General features: G+C 38.1%; 4 protein-coding genes across 5 annotated transcripts; 3 read left to right on the forward strand and 1 right to left on the reverse strand.

Annotated features, from left to right (window-relative positions):
- Positions 1–868: 868 nt before the first annotated feature.
- gmcl1 (germ cell-less, spermatogenesis associated) lies at positions 869–8,985 on the forward strand. The gene is made up of 15 exons (XM_041969646.1): positions 869–1,216; positions 2,257–2,434; positions 2,559–2,682; positions 2,770–2,866; positions 2,949–3,046; positions 3,168–3,280; positions 3,361–3,426; positions 3,566–3,650; positions 3,739–3,829; positions 3,942–4,082; positions 4,216–4,285; positions 4,400–4,475; positions 4,578–4,723; positions 6,256–6,343; positions 6,460–8,985. Exons 2-15 carry the CDS (start codon positions 2,259–2,261, stop codon positions 6,598–6,600), a joined length of 1,512 nt encoding a protein of 503 aa, XP_041825580.1. The 5' UTR covers positions 869–1,216; positions 2,257–2,258; the 3' UTR covers positions 6,601–8,985.
- An 18-nt stretch (positions 8,986–9,003) lies between these two features.
- On the reverse strand, positions 9,004–11,344 carry fam136a (family with sequence similarity 136 member A). Of its 2 annotated transcripts, none has more exons than XM_041969648.1 (4): positions 11,234–11,344; positions 11,058–11,155; positions 10,775–10,915; positions 9,004–9,689 (listed from the first exon to the last, which is right to left on the reverse strand). In XM_041969648.1, the coding sequence occupies exons 2-4, from the start codon at positions 11,142–11,144 to the stop codon at positions 9,501–9,503; spliced, it is 417 nt and encodes a 138-aa protein (XP_041825582.1). In that variant the 5' UTR covers positions 11,145–11,155; positions 11,234–11,344; the 3' UTR covers positions 9,004–9,500. The 2 variants fall into 2 exon arrangements, with proteins under 2 accessions (XP_041825582.1, XP_041825581.1); XM_041969647.1 differs by having other exon boundaries at positions 11,058–11,165; positions 11,234–11,343.
- A 304-nt stretch (positions 11,345–11,648) lies between these two features.
- On the forward strand, positions 11,649–16,270 carry pcyox1 (prenylcysteine oxidase 1). The gene is made up of 7 exons (XM_041969645.1): positions 11,649–11,877; positions 12,053–12,197; positions 13,247–13,453; positions 13,561–13,735; positions 13,831–14,042; positions 14,131–14,283; positions 14,381–16,270. Exons 2-7 carry the CDS (start codon positions 12,086–12,088, stop codon positions 15,049–15,051), a joined length of 1,530 nt encoding a protein of 509 aa, XP_041825579.1. The 5' UTR covers positions 11,649–11,877; positions 12,053–12,085; the 3' UTR covers positions 15,052–16,270.
- A 2,429-nt stretch (positions 16,271–18,699) lies between these two features.
- On the forward strand, positions 18,700–21,577 carry LOC121629565 (cyclin-dependent kinase 11A-like). The gene is made up of 13 exons (XM_041969204.1): positions 18,700–18,807; positions 18,994–19,047; positions 19,130–19,156; positions 19,420–19,470; positions 19,576–19,620; positions 19,702–19,722; positions 19,798–19,833; positions 19,930–19,965; positions 20,096–20,128; positions 20,210–20,224; positions 20,312–20,350; positions 20,439–20,471; positions 21,469–21,577. The coding sequence occupies exons 1-13, from the start codon at positions 18,753–18,755 to the stop codon at positions 21,480–21,482; spliced, it is 459 nt and encodes a 152-aa protein (XP_041825138.1). The 5' UTR covers positions 18,700–18,752; the 3' UTR covers positions 21,483–21,577.
- The last annotated feature ends 38 nt before the right edge of the window (positions 21,578–21,615 follow it).

Here is a 21,615-nt window from a genome sequence, read left to right on the forward strand (position 1 = left end):
TAAAGATCCACCTGTTCTCTGTTGCAATTCAGTGGGTTTTATTTAAAAGTCCAAATCTTCACTGTTTCTTTTAAGCTTCCATTTTTATACGTGATCATGTTTGGCAGGCACCCATCAAGAGCCTCAGAGCCTATTTGCATATTAAGTGGTACTTTTTGCTGTTGCATACATTTTCTAGTTCTTTCAGTTGCTGCAGCTTTCTCCACCTACTGTATTTTAAACTTATCTTCTATGACTACAACATCACAGGATTCCACTGGAAGGCAGTCATGTCACTGTTATCTTTTATTATTTACATTAACTTGGTCTGTTGACCTAGAGGCCTTGACGAAGTGATAAGGCAGTTCAGGCAGTGCAGTGTATTTACATGTTAAATGTTTTTCATTGTGTGATGAGTAAAAGCAGCCGAGATAGCTGAGAAAATTACAGGATGTCATGTTCTTTTAGACATAAAGTATTGATGAGATTTAGCTTTCAAATGGAAAATAGAATAACATAATTTGGTCTAAACAATTTGATTATTTGATTATACTGCAAAGCTTTAAAACATTGCTTAAATTTGTTTAAAAGTGTGTTAAAACACTGGAACTTTGCCAAAGCCCATATGTTGTTTGAATATATAAATCAGCTTTTTCAGTAATGGAGTATGTGTGTATGCCAAAGTTGATATGTATGTTTCCTCAAACTTGTAAAATATGAGCATTTAACTTTACATTTGTTGCTGTTACGGCTCAATTTATCTATTTATTTACGAAGGTTATCCTATAAACTTTTATTGCTATGATGATGATCAAGATTAAAGAAAGCTCCAGATTAATTCAGCAGTGTACTAACAGAGGGCGCCATTGAGCGCTGCTGCCGTGGCCACCACCAAGAGAAGAAGTACAACAAAAAGCAGCCACATACTTAGAGAGTACCATCTCATCATCTATTTTCTCTGGCTTCCCTTTCTCTCTAATTAAACAACATGTAACTGGACGTAAATGTAGCTTTACGGCCTGGAGGTTTTTGTGGAGTAGCAGCTGGTCAAAAAAAAAACGGCTGTTATTGTTCTTATACGTGTTTTTGTTTGTGAATTTGGCATCTAAGCTAGCTCCGAGGTTAGCTCCCCTCTTAACGACCGTCTTCGTCTGAACTGCATCGGAGATAAAACAGCTGTGTTTACCGTCCACATTAACCCCTCACCTGTCCCTCAGTTTGACCTGCTAATATTCAGGTAAGGTGGCCAAGTCGTCTGTTTTTGGTAGACAAATTGCACATTTGGTTCGTATGTGATGAGGGAAACAGCACTGGGAGCAGACGCTTGGTGGGTAAGTGATGTGAGGCGATTGAAACTTCACAGTTTATTTTTTGTGGCATCAGCTTCTTCTGAACTTCGTGCCACATATAACCTTTCTCACAATAGGTGATCATGTGAAATCAACCTTACATTTCATGACAGGTGATTTGTTATATGTTAGTCAGTTAATGTGTCAATTTTTGCCTTAACTGTTGAGGACTATTTAACGATGGATGAGGATGAGGGTGATTAGCCCATTTATATTGTATATTAGTGGAGATAATGTTGCTGTCAAAACATCCTGATTTTAAGAAATTAACAGGCTGTACAGGCATTTAATGATAGTCAAACTAAATAGAGTTCTGAAATGCAATGCGGAAATGCATGTCACACATACTTTGAAGCCTCATGTTGTTATTGTGAGGCAGGTGGAGAAAGCTAGTGTCATTATTTCAGGGCAGCAAGCCAGAACATGTCAGGGAGACTGATTCTGCAGGATCAACATGCTTATATCAGCAACAGCAATACAAGTTACACTTGGACTGTAATAATTTCACAGGCACACTTCTCTGCACCATACAAGTCAGTATGTTTTGACATGAATTGTTGGACAATAGCTGATGACTATCCTGTATCGGTTTTTCTCAAGCTGCTTGCTCATATTAAAGTGGCTTGGTTGCTGGCCTGTGCTATGCTCCTCTTTTAAATTGTTAAACAGCACACTTTGTCGCTATCATTAATCACTAAACAAAGGAATATCTTCAGGAAGAAAGTTTTTCAGACCTCTAGAGTAAAGGTAGAGGTGGACTGAAGTCCACTGTAACCCAAGATGTTACTAAGTTGTTTTCCCACCTATTTGTCAAAATACCGTAGCAGAAAAAATCTTAAACAGAATTTTCTGCAACGATATTGCCTTAAACAGCCCAGTTGAAAGTCAGAATACAGCTAAGATATTATTTATTTGTCTGTTTTTCTAGAGATGGGAAGCCTGGGCAGCAGGTTCCAGTCCTCCCCTCAGGGACCGGAGGAGGCGGCAGAGGGAACAAGTACCAGCCGCAAACATGATTGTGACTGTAAGAAGAGGAAACGAAATGCTCAGTGTGACTGCGAAAGTGAGCAAGAGGAGGACGATTCCTTACTAGATACACCTCGCAGGCAAGTCCAGCCGAAAAACTCAATTCAGTGTCAAATATCATTTATTTATCAATATCAGGGAACTACTTTATTTAGTTGTTAATTTTTTTACTCTTATTTTATTCTGTACTCTTTTTTTCTGCAGGAAGAAATTGAAAAGCACCTCAAGATACATTTATCAGACCCTGTTTCTTAATGGGGAAAACAGTGACATTCGCATTTGTGCTCTGGGACAGGAGTGGAACCTCCACAAAGTCTACCTTTGTCAGGTAACACAAAGATAAAAAAGTATTTTAATGACAGTCATGTATGACCATTTCATATAACCTTGTTAATCTTCATTGTCACCTTTGCAGTCAGGGTATTTCTCCAGTATGTTTAGTGGCTCTTGGAAGGAGTCCAGCATGATGGAAATCCACTTGGAGATCCCAGACCAGAACATTGATACTGAAGGTGAGAACAACACAACACGGAGAACTGCTGCATGCATGTCATTGTTTTACTGATAATTCTTAAATTCCCTTTGTTCTTGTAGCTCTTCAAGTTGTTTTTGGCTCCCTTTACCGGGATGATGTCCTGATCAAGCCCAGCAGGGTCGTCAGTATTCTTGCTGCTGCTTGTATGCTGCAGCTGGTGAGTACATGAAAGGAACTAATCTACTTTCTGATACATGAAGTGACCATCTCTATTTAGCATGAATGTATTCAGTATAATAGACGTCCTAATAAAGTCTCTGATGTGTTAATGTTGACAGGATGGCTTGATCCAGCAGTGCGGTGAAAGCATGAAGGAAAACATCAGTGCAAAGACCGTGTGTGGCTATTATGCTTGTGCTAGCATATATGGCCTGGATTCGGTTATGAAAAAGTCAGATTTTAGACATATTTGAATTCTTTTCATTTCCATGTAGACATGTGTCTTTAATTTGTGTGTGTTTCTTCTTGCAGGTGCCTCGAGTGGCTTCTTAACAATCTAATGACTCACCAAAATGTTGAGTTGATGAAAGAACTTGGGTATGTGTGATTCTTCAGTTCTTAAATCTTTCTGTTAATATAACTTTATGTTTCATTTTCCATTCATTTATGGGGGAAACAATCCATTGGATCTGTTGTTGTAATACAGTGACCTTTTCCTTTTTCTCTGTGTTTGCAGGGTTGAGGTGATGGAGCAGCTCATCCAGTCCTCAGACCTTTTTGTCATGCAGGTAGAGATGGATGTATACACTGCTCTAAAAAAGGTGAATAGGAAAACATTCCCATGATCCACGTCATACTTCTCTTGTAGAAACATCATAGCATCATAACATATAACCTTGTGTTTCTCAGTGGATGTTTCTACAGCTCAATCTATCATGGGACGGCCCCATCAAGCAGCTTCTAGCTGATGCTGATGCCTGGCTTTGCAAACGCAGGACAGGTAATATCGGATACATCTTGTGAAACTATATCTTCATATTATATTTTTGCATTGGTAATCTCACACTCTCTCATTATTTATGTATTTTTTTTTGTTTAATGCTAATCTGTAGATCTGTGTGAGAAAGAGCCATTCTTGGACACAGAGGAGGGTGCACCTTTTCGCTCAGTGTTCAAACTCGTCCGCCTCCAGTATATTATCAACGATCTTGCATCGGCGAGAATCCTGGAGAGAGACAACATTTTGCCCCCTGGTAACATATTTCTGGCAAACATAATTCCATTATAGATATGCTTAACCACAATTTTTTTCCATTATGTCATATATTAAGACCTCTCTGTCCTGTGTTTATGAATTAAAATTTATGTTCATAATTTATTTCCTAGATTGGCTAACAGTAATGTACAAAAATCAGTGGTTTGCCATGCTTCGGACAGAATTTGACAATGACAATGGGTGAGAGGACTACACCATTATAGAGCCTTTGGACATTTATTTTGTGTTATGTACCATGTGGAGGGTACATGTCAGTTATGTGCTGTTAAGTCAAACCCATCTTTGTACTTTAAGTCCTCAGGAGTCTAACAAAGAGGAGTTTGAGCTGAGCAGTATGAGGTGTGGCAGGAAACTGAGTAAAGACGGAGATGTGAGTTTACATGTCACTGTTAATATACCAATTTATTCCACTCAGTTTAAGTATTTGGTTTCATACTTGTACAAACAATGACTGACATCTCCTCTGTCTTAGTATTGCTGGCGATGGACAGGCTTCAACTTTGGGTTTGACCTGCTGGTGACCTACACAAATCGCTTCATAGTCTTTAAAAGGAATACACTCAGTCAGCCATGTGGGGGCGCTGTGAGTCTACAACCTCGGAGGCATCTGGCATACAGGTTAGCTGCTCAGAGCTTGAACAAAATCTGTTAAATAAGTTTTGAATATTTCCAGAAAAGTCACAAATGAGTATTTACACAGTACAAATTCTATCAACAAGGCATTTAGCCGTCTAGAGTAGGTTTCAGGGTGTCCAAGAGGCAGTAAAGTATTAGTTGCCACGTCACTATAAATATTAAGGTAATTAAGCCGCTGTTGCTTTTCGCCAAATAAAAATAATTACAACTTTTTTCCATATGTTCTTAAAGGTGGAATATTTACCCCTTATAATAAAAATAAGTTTTTGTTTTGTTTGTTTTTTTTTCAAGGGCTAGAGTTTGACAGTACAGGAGTAGACTTTAATTTTCTTATTTATCTTGTTTAGTTTGTACTCAACAGAAAGAATTCCCACAATAACAACAGGGCCACAGTTTTATCATCACACCTGGGATATATGAAAGTATATTCAGCACTTCAATCCAAAAGGTCTGAATTTGGGGGCATTGCCATATGCAGTGAATTAATGCGCTTGGATGTTCAGTTTTCATTTTCTGAAATGATCTTCTGTTAAAAGACAAAAAATTACAGTTTACATCCAATATAACCTGTAATTTGTTGCTTTATATCCACAGTAAAGTGATTAAAAAAACAAACAAAACAAAACAGTGAACTGATTTTGCACTGATCCCAGAGCATACTTGAGTTTACCAGCAGATTCAGTCGTCTTTTAGTAGGAATTACACAGACCTAAAACTGTGGTGTTGCACAAAAAAAGAAGATATTCATAAGATTAGTTAGGAAGGTAACAGTGGTAATGACCATCTAATAACGTTAATCACTTTGGTCACAACACCACACTTTGAATTGAGCCATGAATTAACTTGGTTGGTTGAAAAGTTTTTATCCGGTGTGCCTGGAGACTGTATATAAAAATGGTTTGTGTGTTACAGTCCCCCTCTGAAATCATGATCATACTTCCTTTCCACCCATTTAGTTAGGAATTTGGTTAACTTGAGAAGCATTTTCAAGATAATTTTCCTGCAGTTTTCTCACCAAAATTGGCTCAGAAAATAATTCCAGCATCTCTCGAAGTGACTGCTCCTCATCTAGTTAACCAACAGGAATCATAGAGTGAAATAACTCACCAGCAAAATGCTGGAGCTGTTGTAAATAAATAACCCCAAGACTTAAATAACTGAAATAAAACATAAAATTAAATGTCTGGGAGGAAAAATCTAACTGGGTTGTGTCAACAGAAGTATTGTTTGCATGAAGTGTGCTTCAGCTGTTGTCATGAAAGCCTCATCTTTACAACCACAGTGTGGGAAAAAGGGCAGTTTATAGAAAGAAAGGGGGGGGGGGGAAGCAGAATTTTACAGTCAGCACATGCTTTTAAAGCTGTGTGAGTAGTTTTAAACTCCTCAGTGCAGTTCTTGATAAAGCAGAAAGGCTTATTTCACAAAAAGTTACTTAATCTCTTTATCTTAGGGACATTTTTAACCTAATTTAAAATCTAACAAAATTTTAACCTGTCCATATTTTCATTTTAAAGGTTACGTCTAGCCTCCTTTGATAGTAGAGGGAAACTGGTCTGCAGTCGCTCAACAGGTTACCAACTTCTCACCCTTGAGAAAGACCAGGTCAGTGAGAACAGCACCAGTAGCCTTAAGAAGTGCTTAGTTGTGGTGCTGTCGATGTTTAAACAGTACAGTCTGTAAATTTGTTTAATATTTTTCCTTTTTGTTAAATCCCTCAGGAGTATGTGGTGATGAACCTGGATAGCCGGTTGTTATCATTCCCCCTCTATGTGTGCTGTAACTTCCTGTATACGTCACCCCATTCAGACCACCGTCCAGATTCCTCAGAACAAGACAGCACCGCTCGCTGTACATCTTGATGCCTGCTCAACAGCCACTGACTCCTGCCATTCCTTTGGTAATATAGAGACACTGATGAAAGCTTGTATGTACAATCCACCACATTTCACACCCATTTGACATTGGACACATTGTCTGCATGCTCTATAACTTATTGCAATGTTTAGGGAAAATGTTTTGCTTATGTGTAGGCGGTGTTTGGCATATTCCGAGTTAGCTTTTTATACAAGGGGTTTACAATAAAACAGGCACTCAACAGTGTTCTGAAGGGATCAGACCAACCTTTTCTCTCCGAGCAGCTGAACTCTGCCATCAACTGTCTGCTTTGGGATGCTGGACCACTCGTAAAGATGGAAAATCTTGGAGAGGCTGGAAATCTGCATTTAACTGAATCTGAAGACTTTGCAGATTCTTTATGTTAAGATCCAGTGTCCAAGACATCTCTTCAGGAGTTTTTAGCTACACCTAATGAATCTACCCTTGATTTGTATATTAGTATGTAAGGGGGCATTATCATCTTAAAACATGGGAACACCATGAAGGTGAAGCACCACAAGTTGAAGCCAACAACGGTCATTGTATTTCAGATACTTGTCAGACCGTACTGCTTCAGAGACATTAACCACTTAAACCAACATAAATTGTGTATCAGTGTGGTGAATTTCTAAAATATGAATCCAGATTTGAATATACGCCTCAGATGTGGCATCTATCAGCTTACTTCATCTTTGCTGCTGTGCAGAAAGTTGCACATGTGCAGCCAATAACATTATAGTAAAAGAAAATTAGCTGATTGAAGCAGTAAAAAGTGAGCTTTTCCACTTGGGTTTGTACATCGGTTTCACTCAGGCTGAAGTCGGATATGTTTCCATTATATTTTCTGATTCATTTATTTACAACCCGAATACAAAAAAACATTGCAATGAAATCTGAGTGAACCAGCACCGTGAAGTCAAGTCAGACTTCTCAGTAAATTTACACTTGAAACTTGGGGCTGCAGAATTCCAAGCCACACCAGCTTTCTGATGGTTACTGTTTTTACTTTAGGCTTAAATTTTGATGCACTTCAGATTTCCATGGGATTTCTGCGTTGTTTCGCAGCTACATGTCATTCAGCCCATCTCCTGATGGTCTTTTGCAGTGGAGTGGTTTCTGTTTGACTCATGGGGACAAAAACTTTCTTTGATCAAAGCATGAAGGAGCTTTGCAGTTACCTTGCTGTACCTTTTCTTGTACTTGCTTTAAACATTTTTTCAATATTTGTTTTCTTATTTTTTAAATCTGTTGTTACCTCATATAGTTTTGAAAAAAATGGAGGATTTGGGGCTGTAAATCAGACATAATGCTAACTCTCCAGCATCTCTGGAGGATTTGTCTGTGTAGTTGCAACTCATTATGTTCAAATTTAAATTTAATTTTATTTAGCTGTTATTTATTTTTTACGTCCTTTGTATTTTTAAGAATGTATCTTTTTGCAAAAGAAATATAGAAAACTCCGCTGCCAATAAAATTGCCTTCACTCGGGCTTGGTGCTATGACACAATCCTCTTTTTCCACTCGAAGTTTTTCATACAGTTACACATTCATGTGTTTGTTTCTTCAGATACTTGATAAGTATTGACGTTATCACTTTGGTGTGATAACTTTTTTTTATACAGATTGCTCTTTTATTGCATACATGGTAAAACTTCCAAAGTCTAGACACATCCATCCATTCATTTTCAACAACTAAGATGTTTCATAAACATTTTTATGGAACAGATTTTCTAAAGAGCAAGTTTAAAAAACGGTTTTGACAAAAACTGTTTAAAAAAAACTCAAATATAGCTCGATGAAACTGTTTTGCTCCAGTTTTCTTTCTGACTGGTTCAAAGATCAGTGTGTAGGAGGCACTGCTTCTGTCATTAGTTGGCTTACCTCCAGAGTCTAATCTGGTCCTTGCTCTAAAGTCTGAACATTGTCAAGTTTGAAGGTTAAAAATGATCCTGGTCACCAAAGATTTTAGAGTTTGTCGCGGCTGCTGTTACTTTTTATGAATTATGTAAAAAAAATGCAATCTTTCATGAGTAAAGTTACAAGATTACATTATTTATATCAGTTATTATTGTCAGCCTTACTTTTACTTGAGCTCATTATCATCCAATTAGTCAGTCTTGCTGTTTTGTGCTTCATCACTAACCCAGTTCATGTGCAGCTCCAGCATTATTAAAACATTCATTTGTAATTTTACCAGACTGGCAGCAATATGAAACATTTTCTGATTGGATGTAGAAACTGGCTACAAGCTGCACATCATGTCTCCAGTGTTTGACACGATTTGTACCATTTTACACCATTCCCTCACAGTGTTGCCTTTCTGTACCATGTATAAGAAGAATATTCCTGTCATTAAAAACAGTGCAACAAAAGTATTTCTCATTTGTCTTCTGTTTTTTTTTTAATTCACAAACAGATCTGACCATTGGAGGTAGAGACATCACAAAAAAAACTGACAATGAAAATAACTGTATAGGGATGAGAGACAGCTGATGATGGTAAAGAATTTCAGATCCCACAGCTAAGAAAAGCTGATTATAAAATGCGTAAAGTACAATGGTGAGATGGTGTATAGTATACAATAACATACTCAGATCGGCTCTGAATAAATGGACAACTTTAATAAAACACCCACCAAAGTACAGAAGAGTGAATGTCGGATTCACACTAACATGTCAACAGGTGTGTTTCTGAATTTCTTTCCCTCGTCATAAATTAAATCAAAACCTAACAATTAAAAAAACATTTAGCTCCAGTAACAAATCTCACATAACCAACAGTCAGTCATTACTCTCTACATATTTTATGGCTCCAGCCCTGAATTCCTTCAGGAATCTAACCCTGCGCTGCTATATGTGAATACAGAGCTCACTTGTCCTACTCCTCACTGCGGTATAGAGTCCAAATTCTCCTTGAGTCTTCGGGTCATGCTGGGAATGAGATTAACGTGGTCATCCACACAACTTCCCACACAGTGGTCCATTAATGATCGAACAGCTGGCTCCTTTGCACCGGAGTCAAAGAGATCCTTTGCCTTATCATTGCAATGCATTGTGCATCTGGTCAGACGATCCTGAGGAAAGCAAAGAAGTAGAGTTTAAAAGTCTTAACGCTTAAAAAAAAAAAAATCTTACCAGCTGTCAATCACCTCATTCTCAACAGATTTAAGATACTAACTACTCTTAAAAAGTTAGGCATATTCAACTTTTAGGTGGAGTTTACAGAAAACATAAATTTAATGAGACACTGACATGAATGTTTTATAACATTATTCACAAAAGCAAACCAAAGTGGTTTGTATGCCACAATATAAACATAAATGTCTCAAGAACATACCAAGAGTTCAAGAAAACCTTATGTCAATACTGCCACATGTACCAGACACACAATCACAATTTCTCTCTCCCTACAATGATAAAACATGCTTCGAAAATGAAAAATATAAAAAGCATTAGTGTTTGAAAGAATGTAATATACAGTATCATACAAAACAATGTAAACTATACTGTATAAAATATAAAACAGATAATGTGGTAGGTGTTGTCTTGGTTTTATGATGTCAAAATTCGAGCGTGAAAAGGAGTAAAAAAAAGCTGTCACTGAACCAAGATATTTAGTGGTCTATTCATGGTTCAGACACTTCTTTTGGGGTTGTTTTGTGGTTAATCAACTTTTTAAAGATCAACACGTTGTGGGATATGTACTTAAACATTGAACAGTTGTACTTGTGGATTCAAAAGGTTAGAAACGGTCAAATTAAGTTTTAGGAACATTCTGAGATAAATAAAACAGACTATCCCCAACTTTTGGAGAGTAGTCTAAGTTTAAATTCTTGTGTATCACACAATAGCATTAGGTTATGGATGGATCTTAAATTAATTGTGCATCAAGACAACCTAAATCTGCAGGTCAAAAGTGACCATTAAAAAGAGTGCAGAAAGAGCTGAGGTAGTTCACACCACATGGATCTCACTGGCACACAATGAGTTTTGATCAAAACTGCAAAAAATGTGAACTCTCTTAAGAGTCCTCAAGAACTAGGTGTAATTTCAATAAAATGGGAATCCAATTGATTGGAATATCACAGAAATGTATGTAACTGTGTTTATGGGGAGTGTAGACTTCTGTTTCCTCTGTGATGATAGTGGGAAAGCTCACCTGAAACTTTTCCAGCTCTGAGGTGACCAGTGCTTGAGCCTGTGCTAGAGGAGCGTGGCACCTCTCGATGCACTGATGCACCTGAGACATGGAGTTTGTGGAGAGGTCACAGCACTCTGCGCTGCACCTGAACATGCGACCCTGTAGCAGGATCACACACACCAGATATATGTGAGCTTGTATTGATGTACAGATTAAATAAATAAATTTAAAAAAATCATACTGGCAAATGAGGCACAGTACGTGAGCTGTATTTTCACTTTCCCGCAGACACGACACTAACCTGCATCTTACGGATTTGCTCCCTCTCCAGACTTTGGACCATTTCTTCAACTACATTCTGCACGCGTGTCTGGTGTGCCTCTGCCATCGCTGCTCGCCCTTTAAAAAACTACAGAGTAAAGACGGGGTTTTTATCTAAACCTAACCGGACTTTAGAGATGTACCAGCGGTACTCACGTGTAAACAGTCGTCTAGTTTCTTTTAAATTTTATAACAACTAAGGTCACCTCCATTCAAGCATGTTTCAAGATGAGAGGGAGTTACGTCACTTCCGATTTTCTTCCGCGTCTTCAGCAGGGAATAACAACTTCCGCCAGTCTCACTAACTCACTTTAACAGCAATAATTAAAGAGCTATAAATTTTATCTGCTATCCTTAGACCAGTGAAATTGCCAGGTTAAGTCAATTCAATATACGTTATAAGATAATCCCACAAGAATATATCTTTATTTGTATATATATATTTATTTTAAAAACCGCATTCGGCATTTATAGCTACTTGTCACCCTTTAAGACATGCCGTACACATAATGTCCAGTATTAAAAACGTTTGTGCCGTTTTTTCCGAGGCTGTTTTTTTTAACTGAAAACGGCAGCGTGACCGGAAATGTGTCGCAACGTTCGGAAACCAACGGCGCACCGACGTGACTCGGTTGTTAAAATTTGTTTAGTTAGTTACTTAGTCATTCTAGTATTTCCGTAAGCCTTCGTTGTTTTTTGTCTAAGTTGTCAGGAGGAAGATATACATTTGTCTTGAAGCGTAACTCAGTGAAAACAACTTCTGGATTTAAAGCAGAACTCCTGTAGCGACTTTAAAAACAGTGAGTACAGATGGACTGTTTAAAGTCTACAGTAGTTACGCAGACATTACAATGCTTCCCGGGGTTGTGCAAACTATGTTGCTATTCATTTTCTTATTCTTTCAACCTTTGACCAAGACTGATAAAGATTACTGGCTTGAAGTTTGTAATGCCTCACTTTATTTCTAATGCCCAGATACCTTTGAGATTGGAGCTGTAGGTGCCCGCAATGAGTCTACGCACGCTGTCACTGCGAGCCCTGCTGCTCCTGGGGCTTTGGCACACTGGGAGGAGAGGTTTGGCCTCGGCTCCAGAGCTGCAAGAACAGCCCAAAAAGATAGGTAAGCAACCAACAACCAAATTTTAAGAATAATTCTTTCTCTAATTACTGCTTCTATTTGCTGCCATGTACTTATAGCTATAAAAAATAGCTTATTTGGTCGGTAAAAGAGCATTATTATCCCCAGCAAAACAGTCTAAATCCCATTTATAAAATGTCTTGGTTATTGTTCTTTTGTTTGTTTGAGTCACCACCATACAGATGTGCAGGTTGAAATTAGCTAAAACATTCACCAAATCCATCCAGCCATCCTCACTACTAATGTGGACTTAAACCCCTGTTGAAAGTGGATGCCTTTGTTTCATATAACTATCACAAAAATTAAGGAAATCTTTGTTTGGTTGCAATAACTTATAGTATTGGAAAGTCAGCTCATTTCCATTTTAAAGTGTGTTACATTTGTAATAAAAATGTATTTGTGGGATGAGCAGTAGAGATAAGGATGTGGGCTTTGCTCTAGAAAAACACACAACAGATTCTGCTATTTATTCTTACTTGGTGTTTATCTGTGATTTAAGTCTAAAGAAACAAGACATTTAGGCAATTTAACAGTTTATTCATTTAAAAAAAAGCCCTCAGTAGTGTGTAGATGAGGCTTAATATTAAGTCATTTTAACTTAGAATTACTGCTTCTTATTATGTCTATTGTGCACTAGAAGAGCCTGGCATCTCCTCCTCATCCTGGTCACCATCTTTTTCACACACTTCAGTGGGATCACATCCCATTGTTTAACCAGCATTTGCTGCAATTCAACCAGTGAGGTTGCGTTGGTCACTCTGACATGAGCAGCTGATCCCACAAATGTTCATTGGCGTTGAGGTCAGGACTGCAGGCAGGCCATTCCATCATCTCCACTCTCAGATTCTGGAAGTAGCCTCTTATAAAGCCTTGTCTTTGGGGGTGAGCATTGTCATGTTGGAGTAACCTGTGTTCTCAGTAGTGTTCATCTCAGCCACTGCTGGTAGGAAAGGAGCAGGAGCTGTAGTTCTACAGCAAGCATACATGGAGGTTTTACATTGTTTTTTTCCCCCATTGTGCTCCTTTTACAGCTGTGGTTGGAGCAGGCATCGGTGGAACAGCGGCAGCGTTTTACCTGAGGCAAAAGTTTGGAGCTGGTGTCAAGATCGACGTGTTTGAATCCAACATTGCTGGTGGGCGACTAGCGACAGTGAAGATTGGAGATTATGAGTATGAGACAGGAGGCTCAGTGATCCATCCTCTGAACCTGCACATGAAACACTTCATTGAAAGATTAGGTAATGTCAATTAAATTGTTTAGTCTTAAATATGTGAATGGTTTACTGAATCATTTAAAAATTTAAATCAACTTGTCTTTTTTTCTGTATTTTGTTTGTTTTACCAGGTATTCCTCCAAGAATGGATGTCGGCACTAAAATGGCAATCTTTGACGGAAAGGAGCTTGTGTTTGAAGAGAGTAATTGGTTTATAATTAACTTCTTGCGCCTTCTTTGGCGGTATGGCTTCAATTTTCTTAGGATGCAGATGTGGGTGGAGAGTGTTTTGGACAAATTTATGAGGTGAAGAGGCTTAATATTTTGTCATTTCAACCTAGAATTACTGCTTTTTATTCTGTTTGTTGTGCTTACAGCACTATTAATTCTATCATTGACAGAATCTACCAGTATCAGCAGTTTGGTTACTCATTCTCCAGTGTGGAGAGGCTCTTGCATGCTATGGGTGGTGATAGCTTTCTAACCTTGATGAATCAGACTCTGGAGGAAACCATGATTGGAGAAGGATTTTCACAGCTCTTCATCAATGACATTGTTGCACCCATTACTCGTGTCAACTACGGCCAAAGTGTCCGCATCAATGGCTTTGTGGGTACGTTTTACAACATGAAATATAGATAATTTAGTGTGGTTTGTTTTGTGATGGTAAGGAAGGGTTAATGTGCAGTCTTGTTGTGTAGGGGCGGTGTCACTAGCAGGAGCAGATTCGGGCCTGTGGGCAGTGGATGGTGGCAATAAGCGGGTGTGCACAGGACTGCTTTACCACAGTAAAAGTGAGCTCATTAATGCCAAAGTGACTTCCATTTCACTCAAGGTTCGACCATCAAAGAGAGGTACCGCTCATGTTGCTTTGATTAGTACACAACCGTTTTATTTTCTCTGCCAAATTCCATGTATTCATCCCACTTTCCCCTCGTTTTCTATTTTCAGGAAATACAGCTAGTTTCTATGAGATTAACTATGTGGGAGAATCGGGCGCTGCACATTCTTTGTATGACATCGTGGTCATTGCAACACCACTTCATCAGGGGAAATCTGACATCACATTTTCGGGCTTCAACCCTCCAATCCCATCTCACTACCCAGGTCGTTACCACCAGACTGTGGCCACTTTGGTCCATGGCATGCTGAACATGTCCTACCTGGGAACCACCGAGCCAGCCTCAGAGTTTACAGTGTCTGACATCCTCACCACAGACTCGAAGGGTTGTGTCATCAACAGCCTGAGCTCCCTCGACCCTGTACACATCCCTGATGGTTACAAACGACCCCCTGCCAGTCAGACCAAAGTCTGGAAGGTGTTCTCCTCTAATTCTCTGACCCAGGAACAACTGCAAAACATGTTCCTCTCCTATGATACACTGTTCGAGACTCCATGGCTCGCTTACCCTGCTTACCGTCCTCCACACCGCAAAACCCCTCCTTTCATCCTCCACAACCGGCTGTATTACCTCAACACTGTGGAGTGGGCAGCTAGTGCCATGGAGATGAGCGCCATTGCTGCCAGGAATGTGGCCTTGCTGGCACACCACCGCTGGCATGAACAGATCAGGAAGATCGACCAGGAAGACCTACACACCCGACTGAGAGGGGAACTCTGAAAAATGACAACTATAGAGAAGTCAAATCAAGAGCGAGTAAACTCAATCAATCAAGCTCATCCTTTCTGTCAGTTAGATGATCAGTCGCTGTACTGGCCAAAGTAGTTTTTTTTTAGAAGGTGGTAGTTTTACAGAGCACAGCAGCTAATTTTGAGATCTTTTGTAATTGCCAAGGGAAAACAAAGAAGACCAGTAACCACAGTGAACCTGAAAGAATCACTACCAGCAGCAGCAAACAAAACAACAAAATTAGAAGAAACTGTACTTTTCTGACCCAAGCTGCACTGAAAGGTGGATACAAGTATTCCTCTTTCTTATGTTAGTGCGTAAGTTCCTAATTGTGCTGTGTGCTTGACCTGATGAGCATAGTTCATCAGGTCAGCCTGTCTTTACACTTTAGTCAAAGTTTTGTGTGGCATTTAAGAACATTAAGATGTCTCTTTGCTGATTGGTTTACATGTCCTCCAGTAACTTCCCAGTCTTGCTACCTCCTCAACAGACCACTGTAAACGTTAGTGATTTTTGACCAGCTATCCACTAATTTCAATTATATGTAACTGAACAGGGTAATCCCACTAAGCACCAGACAACTGTGTATAAATTTAGCTGTTAAAAATGTGATTGTGCCTTTAAGTTATCAGGGTTGACTTACTTGTATATGAAACCATTTAGAAATTGTTTTTCTTTTGGGTCTTCCAGTTTAATATTTTATTTAAAAAAAAAATTGACAACCGCCATTAGACCACCAGGACCAACCTGTTCATGTTTACAATGTATTTTGGTAAAGTATTGTGCACCTTTGTGCATTAAGTCAGGTTTTTTTGTGCTGTACTTTTAGACTCTTCTTTGCTACTCTGAGACAAAAAAAAAAGTAGTTTAATTGTGAAAGAACTTTTAGAGTTGTGCTATGTTTTTCTAAATTTTTGTAAAAAAAAAAAAAAAAGAGTGAGTGGAATATAAATTTTGCACTTTAACCAGGTTTCAGCTGAACACATTGATTTCAGAATTAATTTAATTTGAACTCTATGGAAACCTCCCAGATCACACTGTACATTTCATAGTGTTTACAGTCAAAATAAAGATGAGACTTTGCTAATAATTGTCTAATTTTGGTGAGTGAGAAGATTAAAATTTTACATGTAATTTAATGGTAAACAAGTGAGGAGAGAGGCTAAAATCGTATGTTTGAAAAAAATATGAATAAATACAAATGACTGCACTCATTGAAACCCTTTATTTAACTGAAAAATGACAAAACCACTTATCAAACATTAAATTTGAGAGTTATTGTAAAATATGTTGATGCACAGACAGCAAAAAGCTGTGTTTAAAAAATGTATGCACTCTAGAGAGGTTCAGTCTTTCAGAAGTCAAGATGAAGGCCGGATTCACAACTCTGTGACAAACTGTGAGAACAAAAAGTTAAACATTGTGTTATAAGATGAATAACAGAATCCAGAGAAAAGGCACCGCAAAAGGGATGAAACTAAAACTGGATTAGCATCATCTGACCCTCTGCTGAACTTCTCAACACTAAAGCAGAATTTCAGAAAACAGTTGTCAGTGTTTGTGGCTGCACCACAAATACAAGTTAGCAAAGAAAACCGAAGCAAGTCCAGAAACTGCTGCCTCTGATGGACCTGAGCTTATTCAACATAAACAGAGGTGAGGTGAAGAACGCCCTTGCATGCTGAGGCATTTCATCAACACATGTCAGAGTCAGTCTTGGTGCACATGGTATATCATATCAGAAGTCAAGATGAAGACTTAACATATGAAGCTCCTGGAGTAGCTTATGTTGCCATTCAAGTCTCTTTAACAGGAAAGATGTTCCTTGTTTCAGGAAGTCAAGGCCAAACCACATTCTTTATGTATAGTGACGGCACTGTAAAAGAATCAGGGTGCTCACCATACAATGATTTATGACTCTAATAACTCCCGATTCACTTGTTCAAATGCTTTCAGCAGTGTTAGAAATCAAGATTAAAGGAAGTAGTGTGAAAAACATCCTGTAAGACGTAAACATGTGACTTCTTTTTCCTTGAACTGCACTCAGCGTTGCATAACTGAAAATGTTTTCCAGCAGAGGGAGTCGGGAACTCTGCTGCTGGAGGGTGAGAGGGGTTTTACAGTTCACGCATGAGACTAGGTGACAGTAAAACAGTCTTTTTCTTTCTTTCTTTCTTTCTTTCTTTCTTTCTTTCTTTCTTTCTTTTACAATTTTGCTTATTATACGCTGAATCTGAGGACAGATGAAGTGAGTGTGTTTTCATTTCCACAGTTTAAAGCCATCATTTCAATTTCTGCTCTTCAGACTATTTTTTGACAAGGAGATAGAAGTAAAGTAAGATGCTCATTTTGTGATTTTTCTAAAAAATTAACCATTAATCGACATTTTCATGAGCCTTTCATGAGCTTTATCAGACAGTGAGCAGATTCAGCATGAATGAGTGGAAAAAAATGATACAAATAAAAAAATCATTAAAGAATGAATGTCCCATGTTTTCTTTTGCCTCCTGTTAATGACATAAATCAGGACATGCCAACGGAACAAAGTGAAAAATATGACAATATTTACCATTAAAACACAAATAATGTAAAATGTTAACTTTGATAACTTCTATCATTGTAAAAGTTGTTAATGTGCTGTTATTAAAAAGCATCCCAGAGGTCTCATAACTCAAGATGAAGGCAGGACTCGCTACACTTCCAGACCATTGAAAGCGTGTGATGTTACACACACTTGTAATGTCTGTAATATTGTAAGATTAATGACAGAATCCAAATAAAAGGCACTACACAATTAATAAAGCTGGAAACTCTGTAAATTAGCATGATAACCTGGTCATTAACAAGTGCTGCTCAACACCAAGATGGCGTTTCTGAAAACTGTAAACACTGTGACTTCATCTATAAATACAACTTTGCAAAGAAAAGAAATAGAAAGATCAAAACATAATAGATGCTGTGTTCTAAATAAAGATGATCCAGCTTATCAGCACAGTTCAAAGTCATCCTCAGTGCACATGTGAAGGCAGCAAATCATCCCATCCAAACGTTTATCCAGGACAGGAGATTGTTGTTTTCAGTAAGCCAAACCACCACCTTCACATGTATTATAACAGTATGATCTTATAAGAAAAATCTAAACTGATCTGCCTGCAGTCCAGACTCACTGAAAACATTTGCTGAAATGAGACGAGATGCTAAAGTCTTATATCAATATAAGTAATAATAATAATAATAATAATAATAACCATCATCATCATTTGCATTTCAGCAATGATATCACAATCTCTTTGATCTGTGTTATTAATTGAGGAATTGTCTGAGCAACATTGTGACCCATCATTCATTTGCCAAATCTGCTTTGTGAAGTCACCGTTTCCATCCCTAAAAGAAAACATTGTTTTCAGCTCTGATACATGGAGTCCCTTCTTCCCCCCTCTTTTCATCAGATATCCCAAATAAACGCTCATGTGACCCAAGAGCCAACAATGGGTGGCTTTGACAAACTGAATAAGGATGTCTGTGTGGTGTTGCATCTCCAAGCTGTCCTCTCAGGTAGGGAGGGACAATGGTACCAGAGCTGCCAGTCCATGAAAAACATGTGATCTGATTTGAGATTTATATAAGGCCACAAAAACACCCCAGATGTTCAAAGCACCCCAGATCTTCTGAAAACCAACCCTGCAGCCAAGATGAGATATCTAATGCCATTATTTATTTTCTTTGCTGTGGCAGCTGTCCACACTGGTAAGTAGAAGAGTTGTGAATTTTGAAGCGTGACAACTTTATTTGTATCTATTAATGAGGGCTAATTTAAAATTTTTTTAATTTTGTTTATTTTTAGGTAAAGAAAACCAGCTCATACTTGTTTTGGCCAAATACATCCTGTCATGTTTTCATCTAAAACCTGATAGTGTTTTTGTTGACTTGTAGCACTCTCAGCTTCTCTGGAATCTCCAGAGAAAGAGGAAAAAAGTGCACAGCACGGTGAGTAATTATTCTTATTAATGACGATGATGTCGACATTAAGGATGATAAGTGGCATGATTGAAAATTTCTCTTTAAGCAGATGGCCTGACCGAGCTACAGAAAATAGGTAAAGTACACCAGATCAATTTACCAACTAACATTTACATTAAAATATCACCTGTTTTACCAACACCAAAACTCTGCATGTCACTAAACAAATGTCTAGAGTACACTAAGGTCTTGTTTAGTTAAAGCCTGTCTAATTTTTATCAACTTATTATCTACATGTATATTTGTATGTAACTGTATTTTATTTCAATACCAGTATGTCAGTTTTTTCTTTGCTCCTGTTCTTTATTTTATTATTATATTTAATCTCCGTATCCTCAGATCTGATGGAGTTTGAAGCTGCTCAAAAGGCCAAGGCAGCCCAGGTCAATGGTAGGTTTTTAGAACAGATAATAACAGGAAATGACTTGAGCTATCTGTTTCATGAAGATGTAAAACAATTTTAATTGTAATCAGTGTCTATTTCTACTTATCAAGTAACAGAGGAACAAAATGAAGAAGATACCCGCTACCTCGGTGAGGGTAAACACAGAACAGTGACTTAATTCAAAAGTGAAACTGATCACTGGGTAATGCAACTCTTTCCATCTCTTTCCCTCACAGAAGCTGCTCAGGATGAATCCGGTAAGTTCTAGTTCACCCTACAAAGGTTTATGACTGTAATAGCAGCTGATTCGCCTGTTCAAACGCTTTCAACAGAGGAGGAGCACGTTGAAACTGAGGATGAAAGCACAGGTGTGTAAAAAAAATCCTGTTAGGTCTTAAGATGAACGTACGTTTTTCCTTGAACTGCATTCAGCATTGCATAATTGTGAATTTGCTCTCCCGCAGAGGGAGTGGGGAACTCTAATGCTGCAGCACATGAGGGTGAGATGGGTTTTATAGTTCATGTATGAGCCTTTAGGTGGCAGTAAAGCACAGTTTAAAAAAAAAAAGTCACTGTGACATGAACTGTAATGTTTGAATGGCTGCAATTATTTCTCTTATTAACATGCAGAATCAGAGTCTGAGTCCACTGAGGACACTGATGGTGAGTGCATGAAATGACATATTAAACTTTTTATTTTAACCGCTCTGCAGACATTCTTGATTTTTATCTTGTTTTTGACAGGGAGACAAAGGCGAGGTAAGCTGTTAACTTTTATTTATTTAAACAAGTTTTATGAAGATGAATGATATGTGACAGTCTGACAAAATGTGCCTGCCTTTCTAGAGCACCATGAAACTGTAACAGAGACAGTGGGCAGTTTGGGTAAGAATAAATGGAAAAAAAACAACAAATTCCTTAGAGAATTAAACTGCCAGTTTTAATGTGCCTTGTTTTCCTTTTTCCCCTGCAGATGAAGTCAGTCAGGATTTGCACAAGGAACAAGGTGACACACAAATAATAATAATAGTTTTAACTGTTTTAATATGATTGTTTGTTGGTATACTCCAGACAAACAATGGGCCCAGATTAGAGACTGTGTTTAACATTCTTTGAGGTCAACTGAGAACTACCTGCAGAGACATGATGTGGTGAACTGTTTTGAGCAAAGCAGTGAAATCTAAATTGTGGGTTATGCAATGAACCAGATAGTAAAAGAAAAAAAAACAGGGTTTGGTCAGATCCAGTCTTAGCTAGATTTTAATGTCAGAAACCTTTAAAAAAAACATCTTTGGAATCAAGTCTGTCATAAAAAGCTATTTCAAATTTATAACCTGACAGTAATAATTTTACCAGTTTAGTTTACACAGTCCAAAAGTGCTTGTAAAAAGAGGTATTCAAGTCACCACAAAGTTGGGTTACACTGCTTTGACCTCAAAAATAAGCTATAAGGATTGTTTATTTGAATGCAGTCCTCCTTGCATATGAGTAAATCTAGGACAAGAATCCAGGGCACCCAGAGACGGCTGTCCCCAGGTGCTTATTGTGCTTGATTTATACCGTTTCATCTGCCTCTGGTTATTTTAGGACATAGGATGCACTGTTCCTGCCCTGAAAGATACTGAGGATTGATTTCAAATTGATTTTGGTATAAGTTTGCTAATGCAACAAGGTTATCTTAATTTATGAAAGAAAATTTCAAAGTATGAGTAAATCCTCATGTAGTTTGTAAATTAAATTCAGGCTTTTGTAGAAAATCCTGACCCTTCAGGGATTAAGTGTGTCTAACCGTGGAGGGGAAAAGTAAACAAACGAAAAAAAAAAAAAAAAAAAAATAATCACACAGGCAGCTACTCATAACTCATCACTTCTCATTCAGGAGTGGTGAGTCATAAAAACCTAGGGGATGTGACTCATGTACTCAGAGAGCCCTGGAAAACTACTGCATTGTGATGTTTGTAAAGCTAGCATAAAGGAATTCTTTGTCTATCCCTGCCTCACAGATGTATTGGAGTGAGAATGCACTGCAGCACGTGGATCCCATCGCTTACTCATCACCTGCTGCCTGAGATTAGCATCAATAAAAGGGAACAATCCCACCTGTCTGTATAACCCGTCTCCTTTTGTTTCATCATTTTCTGCAAAATTTC

Source organism: Melanotaenia boesemani, chromosome 19 (assembly GCF_017639745.1).
Source record: "Melanotaenia boesemani isolate fMelBoe1 chromosome 19, fMelBoe1.pri, whole genome shotgun sequence".
Taxonomy (NCBI): domain Eukaryota; kingdom Metazoa; phylum Chordata; class Actinopteri; order Atheriniformes; family Melanotaeniidae; genus Melanotaenia; species Melanotaenia boesemani.

Bases quoted from the DNA above. Each gene is read 5' to 3' on its own strand.
- LOC121629565 (XM_041969204.1), top strand. From the start codon at position 18,753: ATGAGATATCTAATGCCATTATTTATTTTCTTTGCTGTGGCAGCTGTC. The intron at 19,157-19,419 runs GTAAAGTACACC...CCGTATCCTCAG, and splicing joins GACCGAGCTACAGAAAATAG to ATCTGATGGAGTTTGAAGCT. The intron at 19,834-19,929 runs GTGTGTAAAAAA...GCTCTCCCGCAG, and splicing joins AACTGAGGATGAAAGCACAG to AGGGAGTGGGGAACTCTAAT.
- fam136a (XM_041969648.1), bottom strand. From the start codon at position 11,144: ATGGCAGAGGCACACCAGACACGCGTGCAGAATGTAGTTGAAGAAATG. The intron at 10,916-11,057 runs GTTAGTGTCGTG...ATCCTGCTACAG, and splicing joins AGCAAATCCGTAAGATGCAG to GGTCGCATGTTCAGGTGCAG. The intron at 9,690-10,774 runs GTGAGCTTTCCC...TGCTTTCCTCAG, and splicing joins CAGAGCTGGAAAAGTTTCAG to GATCGTCTGACCAGATGCAC.
- pcyox1 (XM_041969645.1), top strand. From the start codon at position 12,086: ATGAGTCTACGCACGCTGTCACTGCGAGCCCTGCTGCTCCTGGGGCTT. The intron at 13,454-13,560 runs GTAATGTCAATT...TTGTTTTACCAG, and splicing joins ACACTTCATTGAAAGATTAG to GTATTCCTCCAAGAATGGAT. The intron at 13,736-13,830 runs GTGAAGAGGCTT...TATCATTGACAG, and splicing joins GTTTTGGACAAATTTATGAG to AATCTACCAGTATCAGCAGT.
- gmcl1 (XM_041969646.1), top strand. From the start codon at position 2,259: ATGGGAAGCCTGGGCAGCAGGTTCCAGTCCTCCCCTCAGGGACCGGAG. The intron at 2,435-2,558 runs GCAAGTCCAGCC...TTTTTTCTGCAG, and splicing joins TTACTAGATACACCTCGCAG to GAAGAAATTGAAAAGCACCT. The intron at 2,683-2,769 runs GTAACACAAAGA...TCACCTTTGCAG, and splicing joins ACAAAGTCTACCTTTGTCAG to TCAGGGTATTTCTCCAGTAT.